The 12,311-nt window shown below is 46.4% G+C and overlaps 1 protein-coding gene and 1 pseudogene across 1 annotated transcript; both read left to right on the top strand.

Annotated features, from left to right (window-relative positions):
• Positions 1–215: 215 nt before the first annotated feature.
• On the top strand, positions 216–2,589 carry LOC104420719 (annotated as a pseudogene).
• A 6,171-nt stretch (positions 2,590–8,760) lies between these two features.
• Positions 8,761–10,974, top strand: LOC120288176 (probable endo-1,3(4)-beta-glucanase ARB_01444). The gene has a single exon (XM_039301659.1). It carries the CDS (start codon positions 8,810–8,812, stop codon positions 10,832–10,834), a length of 2,025 nt encoding a protein of 674 aa, XP_039157593.1. The 5' UTR covers positions 8,761–8,809; the 3' UTR covers positions 10,835–10,974.
• Positions 10,975–12,311: the final 1,337 nt, after the last annotated feature.

The following is a 12,311-nucleotide window of genomic DNA, read 5'->3' on the forward strand; positions in this document are numbered from 1 at the left end:
AACTTCGGTCAACCATCTCCCTTGGGTTGACTGCCGAATGCACGTTGCATGGAGAGAGCAGCGTACGTGATTGCATGGCATGGGGAATTTGGGGTCTTCGGTCTTCATGCATGTGAGGAGATGGGCAACTCGTGGTGGTCTATCTTCGGTGCTCCTTCATCAGTGTATTAGTAATCGGGAATGGCTTTGCCGAAGAAAGGAAGGGGCGCAAATGCATGGCCATTCAGCTAGAGAGGTACGAATTTTCTGATGAGACGTTAAGTCTCATGGTGATTGGATTGTCACGACACAACAAAGACGTGACTACCAGGGTACGTTGTATGATCATCATAAAACGTGATGTCTCGGTTTGCTAATGGTAATGGTGAAATGGCGACTGAAAGTGGCGCCAACGACGCAATCTGACGACAAATTCGCCGACCGTCACGGACCGTCATGTATTCGAAGTCTGGCGAAAAACCGGATGTCACACGTTCCCCTTTGTCTTCCCGCGTGTCGAGTCCCCGTTCCTCCCTAATCCTTCACCCTTCTTCTCACCGAGCCTCCTCTCTGCCCCGCTCCCGACCAACTCCTTCTTCCAAAACTTCTCTCTCAACAATGGCGACCAAGCCGAGTACATCCACCCCTACCTCGTCAAGCCCTCCCCGTCTTCTGTCTCCGTCTCGTTCCCTTCTCGCGTCGCCACCTCCACCTCTTTGTACCAAGTCTTCAATGCTGACCTCACCATCTCTGCCATCTCAAGCGACGATGCTGCGCATGGCTCGTCTCCGGAGGCTTTACGGTACATTATCTCCTCGTACAGCGACCTCGACGTCACGTTGGACTTCGCGGCTTCGAACCTAAAGTTCATCCTCGTTAGGGGGAGCCCCTGCTTGACCTGCTTGGTCAACCGTGGGACTGAGGTTGCGATCTCCACGATTCATGCGATCCTCTCACTATCTTTGAACAGTAGCCGCACCAAGCATACTTTGAAGCTCAACAACAATCAGACTTGGCTTGTTTACACTTCCTCCTCGATCAGTTTCAGTCACAGTCTCAATGCAATTACTTCCGGAAGGTTTTCGGGGGTTATTAGGATTGCTTATTTGCCCGACGGTGGATCATTTAGTGAGGAGGTTTTGGATAAGTTCAGTTCTTCGTATGCTCTTTCTGCTGATGCAGTGTTGACTAGGCCATTTTTCTTGGAGTACAAATGGGAGAAGAGAGGATGGGGGAATCTGCTCATGCTCGCACACCCGCTGCATGTTCGACTTTTGTCTCGTGAGGATTTCCATGTCACTGTGTTGGAGGATTTTAAGTATAGGAGTATCAATGGTGATCTTGTTTGCGTGGCTGGAGATTCTTGGGTATTGAGATCTAATCCTGTCTCTGTTACTTGGCATTCAATCAGAGGCATCAAGGAGGAGTCACACAATGAAATCAGTCAAGGCCTCCGTAGGGATGTGGTGTCCCTTAACCCAGCTGTAATAATGGCAAAATCATCTTATTTTTATGGGAAATTTCTTGCCAGAGTGGCGAGGTTGGCTTTGATTGCTGAGGAGGTGTGTTATCCTGAAGTTATCCCGACCATCGGGAAATATTTGAAGAGCACCATAGAGCCATGGTTGGATGGGACTTTTAGTGGTAATGGATTTTTGTATGATGCGAAATGGGGTGGGATTATTACCAAGCTAGGATCGACCAATCCTAAGATCTTGGTTTCGGGTTGTACAATGCTCATCACTATCATTTAGGGTACTTCCTTTATGCAATTGCTGTTCTTGCAAAGATTGATCCCACATGGGGAAGGAAGTATAGGCCTCAAGCTTATTCACTGATGGCGGATTTCATGAACTTGGGGAGAAGATTGAATTCCAATTATCCGCGTCTGAGGTGCTTCGACTTGTACAAATTGCACTCTTGGGCCGGTGGATTGACTGAATTTGCGGATGGGTGTAATCAGGAGAGCACAAGAGAGGCTGTGAATGCTTACTATTCAGCTGCTTTAATGGAATTAGCCTATGGAGAAACCCATCTTGTTGCTGTCGGGTCGACGCTCGCTGCAATGGAAATACAAGCAGCTCAAACATGGTGGCATGTTAGAGAAGGCGATAATTTATATGAGGAAGACTTCACTAGGGAGAACAAGGTGGTGGGTGTTATGTGGGCTAACAAAAGGGACAATGGTCTTTGGTTTGCCGGTGCAGAGCAGAGAGATTGTAGGCTTGGAATTCAGGTTTTGCCTCTGTCGCGCATTACTGAGGTTCTATTCTCAGATATCCAGTTTTCGAAACAGCTGGTGGATTGGACATACCCGGCACTAAACAGGGAGGGAATTGAAGGATGAAGAGGATTTGTGTGTGCCTTGGAAGGGATTTTTGACCAAGGTAGCGCGATGGAAAAAGTGAGGAGCTTGAGCGGTTTTGATGATGGGAACTCTATTTCGAATCTTCTGTGGTGGATTCATAGTAGAGGTGATGAAGAAGAGACATGATGCAGGGATGGAGGAAAGTACTGTTGGTTTGGTCACTATTGTCACCGAAATCGTTATTTTGGGGACGGATTCAATTGCTTTAATGAGATATTCTATTTGGAGTATTCATGTACTTATGTGAGGATTGCTTTGTGCCCTGTGTATCCTATATTCATGTACTTATGTGAGGATTGCTTTGTGCCCTATGTATCCTATCTTCAGAATAAAATGATTCACTAGCTTTGCTTCTTTCTGTGACCCTTCATTATTGAAGCACATCGGTACAATTACATTATTCACTTAATCGAACATTTTCGTGCTTTTAAGAAGCTCGCTGATATCAGTTAAATCTCTTGCACTTTGTTCCAATAAATCAGTGACGAGTTCGGTGCATTGTGCGCTTTGATGCCACTTTAGGGAGCCCCTCGAATTCGATTTAGAATCGATCCATTGGTAAAAATAAATAAATAATATCTCATAATTTCACCGAATCTTATTGTCTCTAGCCTTGGGTATAATTTTCAATAGAATCCATTTCTTTTCGATTCAATAATGACTACAAAAAGTCTTAAATCTTATGTTGATTAGTCACTTTTATTCTTATGTCTTAAAATTTATTCCAGTTTGCTGTTTGAGTACTTTTGTTATCGAGTTAGATTTAAATGGAATGAAACTTTATGTGAATTTTATTTTTCCTGAACTTTTCATTTTTAGACTCATGGTGATGATGCGGCATTGGTGAATGTCATACGACAAAAACTCGACAAAAAGAATAGAAGAAGAATAAAAAAATAAAAAAGATGGTGGAGGAAGCTGGAAGTGTGCGTAGATCTTTTTTATTTTTTCGCTTGGCCATCGGAGAGGGTCATAGCCCTCGCTGCAAGAAAGGGCAAGGGGCTGCTTGTCCGGTGGTGGCAAATGGTGTCGCCACCATTACGAGAGTGATTTTTGTTGTATTGTAGCGGAATAAGAATAACACAAGTTTCATAATTTTCATTCAATGCTCATTTGAATATAATAATTTTTTTTTTTTGGCCCACTCAAGTATCAAAAATTTTAAAAATCGATCATTTAAATGCCATTGGCGATTTATCTTGTTGGAAAATCCAACGTGGAACGGGACATCCATCGTGGCTTTGCCAACTTTGACATGAATAATCTTTAGATAATCTTTAAATAACTTTTTCCTTCTTTCTTTGCCTTTTTTAAGGGTGAGCAATGGTCATTGGTGATCATCGCCCGTTGTGAAACCCTCGCCGAGCGCTGGCAAGGGTATTCGGGGCTTCACCTATGGCCATGATGCCCTCACTTAGGGCCTTTGCGTCTGAGGGCAAGGTAGCCCTCACCTAGATATGGACGAGGGTTTTGCAACACAACTGGCAAAGGTTGCCAACCTTGAAAAAATGAAAAAAGAAAAAGAAAATTAAAAATTAAAAAAAAAATCTACATCAAACGGGAAATTAATAAAAAAATATCCACATATAATAATTTATAAATAGTCGATTTTATTTTGATATGACACCTAAGTAACAAAAAAAAAGTTATCGCACTCAAATAAGTATCGTATAAAAATTATAGCCCTTTCGTCATTTTTCTCCTTATCATAACTTATCGTTGCTCGAAGAAATTTTGCCATAAGTTGATATGTGCGTCATCCCAAAATATCCGATCGATGTCGGACGAACATTTTCCTGATGATGGCTGGTGGAATGTCCGATCGATGTCTCGCACGTGCCGGACGAGCACTACAGGCGCCGGAGGTATGCGACCTCCAACTTTCTGCTCCCCAACTTTTGGACATCCCACCTGGTCTAGTCCACGCAAAATGGACCCGAACGGGCCGACCAAGATGGGCCTCTTCAGCCCACACCTCGACTGGCCCAACCACAAGCGGACATCCAAGGTCTAGAGTTTGATCACCTGATCGTTTCCGCGGGACGCTAGTTCCATCGCCCGCTGGTCTTCTACCTGATGTTTGGACGATGGCTTTTCTTGTTGGGCAAGGGAAATCGAAAAAATTGGTTGTCCTCTATTTTATTTATTTATTTATTTATTTTGTTTCGGTGGTTCCATCAGAGCGAGTTTATTCAAGAAATAAAATTACTTTCATGTACTGGCCATAAATATGTGTCCTTGCACGTGGAAAAAATAATATCAAAATAGTAATATTTCAATTTAATCAATTTAATCTTAAACATTTTCATATTGATTCCAATTTTGATCGAAAATTGTTAATGTGGATGCCAGCGATCATGTAGCGCAGCTCGCATTAGAGTGGACCTTTTTTTTTTTAAATTATATTTTTTGATTTTTTTTCTTCCTTTTTCTTTCTCTACTCCTTCTGCCAATGGCTGGTTGCCGACAATTTAACTTCATCCATTTCTTTGAACCCTAAATGGAATGCAACAAAGGGAATGACTTACCATTCTAAGGCTCTATTTGTTTCCTTTCATATAATTAATATGATAAAAAAATATTTTTAATCTTCTCTTATTCTAATATTTAATTCATGTAAATATTCGGTGTAGGTCATATTTAGATGCACTAAGCTGTTACATTATATTTTATTTTCATTCATGATAAAAAAAGCTCTTATTCTAATCGATCAATATAAATTTTGGTGAGTGATTTAATATTTATTAGGGTATGATTTTAAATAAATTCATACGTATATTTTTTGTAAAATAAATCAAAACCCACAACCTTCGCTTCTTGAGACGTATGGCGTGCGCCTGCCATTGCTGTCGGAGCTTTAACTCTAATGGGGCTTAAAAGAAAAACATGGAAAAAAAACATGTCATAATTGACACAAGAACATTGGCCTCGAAAGACTAAAAATATATCAAATGCTTCGATTCCATATATGAAGTCCTCAATGATGACCTCATATTTAATGTTGTGAAAATTAAGTGATCAAATAGATCATCTACTTCAATTAAGTCAAATTTTGGTTTAGTAGGATTTTCTTCCATAATTTTGTTTGGCTGATTTCAAAGTTACATCATCTCTACCAAGGGTGAACACATATCTTATAGTGGATTTTGTCTCATATGAATTCGAGATCTAGTTATCCTTTTAATACAACAAAAAATTCACTATGTATGATGACCTAATTTATGGTTCCTCGAATAATATTAAAATCCAATCCAAGAACACCTTCACCAATTTATTTCTAAGTCAAAATTGACCTGTTCAAGCTTGTGGTGATTTCGTAGGTCTGATACGATGGTTTTGAGGTCTTGTTTTAAGCCTGACTGGGGCATCATGCACCTTGTCAACCACGGGATCCCCGATGACCTAATCGAGTGTGTCAAGAAGGGTGGGGAGGTGTTCTTCAACCTCCCAATCAAGGAGAACGAGAAGTATGCCAATGATCAAGGCTCCGAGAAGGTGGGAGGCGCGGAGAAAAATAGAGGAAGCATCATTTGGTTTTGATGTCATTCTTCTCTGAGAAAGAAAGAGAAAAAAGCTTTGAATAAAAACAGAGGAAACATCGTTTGGGTTAAGTGTTGTTCTTCTTTGAGAGAGAGAGAGAAAAAGCCTTGAAAATTGAAGTGAGAAGAGAGAAACTTTCAAGCAGGAGTTTACAACCTTGCCCTTTTTCTTTTGCCACCAAACTGAGCCAAGCCGAGCCAGCCAATCGAGAAACAAAACCTTTATATTTTCCAGCAGGTCCCACTCATAGGACATGTGCCAAAATTTGAGTGGCACATGCGCGCCATGTCAGTGGATGAAATCATGCACACATACCATTAAATATTTTCTTGAAGTTTGGACATTCTCAAAGATAATACTTGCACTAAATGTCTTCCAAAAGTCATTCCATTATCTTTGTTTTTGAATCACTTTGCCTTTATCGTAGGAATCAAGTTTATCACGCCTTTATCCTAAGAATTGAGTTTAGTAGGTCCCTCAAGATTCTTTCCTCTTTTGTTTGTATGTCCTATCTTTTCAATCTTCCGCACCATATTCCATGACTTCACATTCACTAGCTCTCTCTCTCCCTTCCTTGCCTTGGAAGAATTCCAAGAGTTCCCTGGCATTGATCCTTTACTTTCTAAATTCACATTCCCAAATGCAATTTAAATTGCCTTATCATTCCCTTCCCCAACTTCACTTCCAACCCTATCTCTTTCCAACTCTCTCTTACCACTCAAAAAGACAAAAAAAACATCGATATCGACTCACTAGCTCCATTTCAATCGTCCTTCTCCTCATCCTAAGTCTTCATTAAATTCGTCCCCATAAAAATCTTGTTCCCTTTGAGATCCCATCAACAGTAGACCCTTTGAATCGGGATCGAGAAAGAAGCCAACGAGCAATCAGTTTTTGGTGTTTTGATAGCGACCCAATCATACCTTACAAGAGTTTTTTTTTTTTCAGTCCTCAGGTTTGACTTCCCTAGTTCACTTTAATAATCCATTTCCTTCTTTTTCTCCTCTTTCTCTGGCGAGTCATCTTCAATCGAAAAAAAAGAAGAAGAGAGAAATATTTGCTAAACACGCGTAACAACTTGCCAACCAGCAAACAAATAGAAAATTCAACTATGGGAAACGACCAGTCGGTGGTGGAGGAGGCCAGGAAGGCGGTGGCAGTAGCGGAGGCGAAAGCGGCGGCGGCGGAGGCGAAGGCGTCGAAGGCAGAGGCCGCGGCGGCGGAGGCGAAGGCGTTGAAGGCAAAGGCAGAGGCGGTGGCAGCGGAGGCGAAGGCGTCGAAGGCAGAGGCGACGATGAAAGCGGCAGCGGCGGAGGCGAAGGCGTCGAAGGCAGAGGCGGCGACGAAAGCGGCGGCGGAGGAGGCGAAGGCGTCGAAGGCGAGGCGAGGCGGTGGCAGCGGAGGCGAAGCGTCGAAGCGAGGCCACGACGAAAGTGGCGGCGGCGGAGGCGAAGGCGTTGAAGCGGGCGGCGATGAAAGCGGCGGTGGAGGAGGCGAAGGCATCGAAGGCGGGCGGAGGCGAAGGCGTCGAAGGCGAGAGGCCGCGGCGCGGAGGCGAAGGCGTCGAAGGCAAAGGCGGCAGCGGAGGCAAAGGCATCGGCGAGAGGCCGCGGCGGCGGCGAGGAGCGTTGAAGGCGAGGCGAGGCGGTGGCGCGGAGGCGAAGGCGTCGAAGGTAGAGGCGGCGACGAAAGTGGCGGCGGTGGAGGCGGAGGCGTCGAAGGCAGAGGCGGCGATGAAAGCGGCGGCGGAGGAGGCGAAGGCGTGTAAGGCAAAGGCGAGGCGGTGGCAGCGGAGGCGAAGGTCGAAGGCGAGGCCGCGACAAAGCGGCGGCGGCGGAGGCGAAGGCGTCGAAGGCGGGCGGCGATGAAAGCGACGGCGGAGGAGGCGAAGCGTCGAAGGCGAGGCAGGCGGCGACAAAGCGGCGGTGGCGGGCGATGGTGGCGAGGCGGCGGCGGCGCGGGCAGCAACGGCGGTGGAGGCGAAGGCTGGGCGGCGGTAGAGCGGCAACGGTGGAGGCAGCGGCGATGGCGGTGGAGGCGGAGGTGGCATCGGCGGCGGCGAGGTGGCGTCTTGGTGAAGGCGGCGGAGGCAATGGTAGCGGAGGTGAAGGCGGCAATGGCGAGAGGCAAAGGTAGCGGCGGAGGCGGCGAGGCGGCGCAGCGGCGAATGTGGCGAAGACGAAGGCGGCGGCGACGGAGGCTGCGGCGGCGAAGGCGGCGGTGGCGGAGGCGAAGGCGGAGGGGGTGGCGAGGCGGTGGAGGCGAAGGCGACGGCGTTGGAGGAGGTGGAGGTGAAGGCGGCAATGGCGGAGGTGAAGGCGCGGAGGCGAAGGCGGCGGTGGTGGAGGCGGCGCGGCGCGGAAGGCTGTGACGGAGGCGGTGTCGCGGCGGCGGCGCGGCGCAGGTAGAGGCGGCATCGATGAAGGCAGCGGAGGCAGCGGCGGCAAAGGCGGCGGAGGCGAAGGCAAGGCGGTGGCGCGACACAGCAGCGGCGGCGAGGCGGCGGTGGCGCGATGGAGGCGGAGGCGGCATCAACGGCGGCGAGGTGGCATCGGTGAAGGCGGCGGAGACAAGTGGCGGCAGAGGCAAAGGCGGCGGTGGCGGAGGTGAAGGCAGCGGCGGCGGAGAAGGTGGCGAAGGAGAAGGTGGCGGCGGCGGAGGCGGCGGCGACGAAGGCGGCGGCGGTGGAGGCGAAGGCGGTGTTAGCGGCGGCGGCAAAGGCGAAGGTGGCAGCGGTGGAGGCGGCAGAGGCGAAGGTAGCGATGGCGGAGGTGAAGGCGGCGGAGGCGAAGGCGGCAGCGATGGAGGCGGCGGCGGCGACAGCGGAGGCGGTGGTGGAGGCGGTGTCGGCGAAGGCGGCGGCGGCAAGCAGCGGCAGAGGCGGCGTCGGTGAAGGCGGCGGAGGCAACGGCAGCAAAGGCGATGGCGGCAAAGGCGAAGGCGTTCCCCTTCGTCTTCCCGCGCGTCGAGTCCCCGTTCCTCCCTAATCCTTCACCCTTCTTCTCACCGAGCCTCATCTCTGCCCGGCTCCCAACCAACTCCTTCTTCCAAAACTTCGCTCTCAATAATGGCGACCAAGCCGAGTACATCCACCCCTACCTCGTCAAGCCCTCCCCATCCTCTGTCTCCGTCTCGTTCCCTTCTTGCGTCGCCACCTCCACCTCTTTGTACCAAGTCTTCAACGCTGACCTCACCATCTCTGCTGTCTCAAGCGACGATGCTGCGTGCAGCTCGTCTGCAGAGGCTCTGCGGCACGTGATCTCCTCGTACAGCGACCTCGGCGTCACGCTGGACTTCGCGGCTTCGAACCTGAAGTTCATCCTTGTTAGGGGGAGCCCCTACTTGACTTGCTTGGTGAACCGCAGGACGGAGGTTGCGATCTCCACAATTCACGCGATCCTCTTGCTATCTTCGAACAGTAGTCGCACCAAGCATACTTTAAAGCTCAACAACAATCAGACTTGGCTTGTTTACACTTCCTCACTAATTAGTTTCAGTCATAGTCTCAATGCAATTACTTCCGGAAGGTTTTCAGGGGTTATTAGGATTGCTTATTTGCCCGATGGTGGATCATTTAGCGAGGAGGTTTTGGATAAGTTCAGTTCTTCGTATGCTCTGTCTGGTGATGCTGTGTTGACTAAGCCATTTTGTTTGGAGTACAAATGGGAGAAGAGAGGATGGGGGAATCTGCTCATGCTCGCACACCCGCTCCACGTTCGACTTTTGTCTCGTGAGGATTGCCGTGCCACTGTGTTGGAAGACTTTAAGTATAGGAGTATCGATGGTGATCTTGTTGGTGTGGTTGGAGATTCCTGGGTGTTGAGATCTAATCCTGTCTCTGTTACTTGGCATTCAATCAGAGGCATCAGGGAGGAGTCACACAATGAAATCATTCAAGCCCTCCGTAGGGATGTGGCGTCCCTTAATCCAGCTACATTAACGACAATATCATCTTATTTTTATGGGAAATTGATGGCTAGAGCGGCGAGGTTGGCTTTGATTGCTGAGGAGGTGTGTTATCCTGAAGTTATCCCGACCATCGGGAAATATTTGAAGAGCACCATAGAGCCATGGTTGGATGGGACTTTTAGTGGTAATGGATTCTTGTATGATGCGAAATGGGGTGGGATTATCACCAAGCTAGGATCGACCAATCCTGGTGAAGATCTTGGTTTCGGGTTGTACAATGCTCATCACTATCATTTAGGGTACTTCCTTTATGCAATTGCTGTCCTTGCAAAGATTGATCCCGCATGGGGAAGGAAGTATAGGCCTCAAGCTTATTCACTGATGGCGGATTTCATGAACTTGGGGAGAAGATGGAATTCTAATTATCCGCGTCTGAGGTGCTTCGACCTGTACAAATTGCACTCTTGGGCCAGTGGATTGACTGAATTTGGGGATGGGCGGAATCAGGAGAGCACTAGCGAGGCTGTGAATGCTTACTATTCAGCTGCTTTAATGGGATTAGCCTATGGAGACACCCATCTTGTCACCGTCGGGTCAACGCTCGTTGCAATGGAAATTCAGGCAGCTCAAACATGGTGGCATGTTAGAGAAGGCGATAATTTATATGAGGAAGACTTCACTAGGGAGAACAGGGTGGTGGGTGTTCTGTGGGCTAACAAAAGGGACAGTGGTCTTTGGTTTGCCGGTGCGGAGCGAAGAGACTGTAGGCTTGGAATTCAGGTTTTGCCTCTGTCACCCATCACTGAGGTCCTATTCTCAGATATCCAGTTTTCGAAACAGCTGGTGGATTGGACATACCCGTCACTGAACAGGGAGGGAATTGAAGGATGGAGAGGATTTGTGTGTGCCTTGGAAGGGATTTTTGACCAAAGTAGTGCGCTGGAAAAAGTGAGGAGCTTGAGCGGTTTTGATGATGGGAACTCTATTTCGAATCTTCTGTGGTGGATTCATAGTAGAGGTGATGAAGAAGAGACATGATGCAGGGATGGAGGAAAGTACTGTTGGTTTGGTCACTATTGTCACCGAAATTGTTATTTCGGGGACGGATTCAATTGCTTTAATGAGATATTCTATTTGGAGTATTCATGTACTTATGTGAGGATTGCTTTGTGCCCTGTGTATCCTATCTTCAGAATAAAATGATTCACTAGCTTTGCTTCTCTCCGACTCTTCATTATTGATGCACATTGCTATAATTACATTATTCACTTAATCGAACATTTTCGTGCTTTTAAGATGCTCGATGATATCAGTTAAATCTCTTGCACTTTGTTTTAGTAAATCAGTGACGAGTTTGGTGCGTTGGGTGCTTTGATGTCATTTTAGGAGCCCCTCGAATTCGATTTAGAATCAATCCATCGGTAAAAAGAAATAAATAATATCTCATAATTTCACCGAATCTTATTGTCTCAATCCTTAGGAATAATTTTCAAGAGAATCAATTTCTTTTCGATTCAATAATGACTACGGAAGTCTTAAATCTTATGTTGATCGGTCGCTTTTATTTTTGAACTTTTTATTCGATCACTTATGTCTTAAAATTTATTTCAGTTTGTCGTTTGAGTACTTTTGTTATCGAGTTAGTTTTAAATGGAAGGAAATTTTATGTGGATTTTTTTTCCCTGAACTTTTCATTTTTTAGACTCATGGTGATGATGCGGCATTGGTGAATGTCATACGACAAAAACTCGACAAAAAGAGTAGAAGAAGAATAAAAAATACAAAAAAAAGATGGTGGAGGAAGCTGGAAGTGTGCGTAGATCTTTTTTCTTTTTTCGCTTGGCCATCGGAGAGGGTCATAGCCCTCGCTACAAGAAAGGGCAAGGGGCTGCTTGCCCGGTGGTGGCAAATGGCGTCGCCACCATTACGAGAGTGATTTTTGTTGTATTGTAGTGGGATAAGAATAACGCAAATTTCATAACTTTCGTACGGTGCTAATTTGAATATAATAATTTTTTTTTGCCCACTCAAGCACCAAAAATTTAAAAGATCAATCATTTGAGTGTCATTGGCGATTTGTCTTGTTAGAAAGTCCAACATAGAGCCGAACATCTGTCGTGGCTTTACCGACTTTGACGTGGACAATTTTTGAACAATTTTTTTCTTTCTTGCTTTGCCTTTTTTAAGGGTTAGCAAGGGTCATTGGTGACCGTCGCCGATTGTGAAACCCTCACCGAGCGCTGGCAAGGGCATTCGGGGCTTCACTTGTGGTCATGATGCCCTCACCTAGGGCCTTTGCATCTAAGGGCAAGGTAGCCGTCACCTAGATATGGGCGAGGTTTCGCAACCGGTAAAAGTTGCCAACCTTGAAAATAAGAAAAAAAAGAAAAAGAAAAGAAAATTAAAAATTAAAAAATTAAAAATTAATTACATCAAATGGGAAATTAATAAAAAAATTCACATATAATAATTTATAAGTAATTGATTTTACTTTGATATAACACCTAAGTGATGA

Source organism: Eucalyptus grandis, chromosome 9 (genome assembly GCF_016545825.1).
Source record: "Eucalyptus grandis isolate ANBG69807.140 chromosome 9, ASM1654582v1, whole genome shotgun sequence".
Taxonomy (NCBI): Eukaryota; Viridiplantae; Streptophyta; class Magnoliopsida; order Myrtales; family Myrtaceae; genus Eucalyptus; species Eucalyptus grandis.

Excerpts from the sequence above, each read along its gene's own strand:
- LOC120288176 (XM_039301659.1), top strand. The coding sequence starts at position 8,810 with ATGGCGGCAAAGGCGAAGGCGTTCCCCTTCGTCTTCCCGCGCGTCGAG.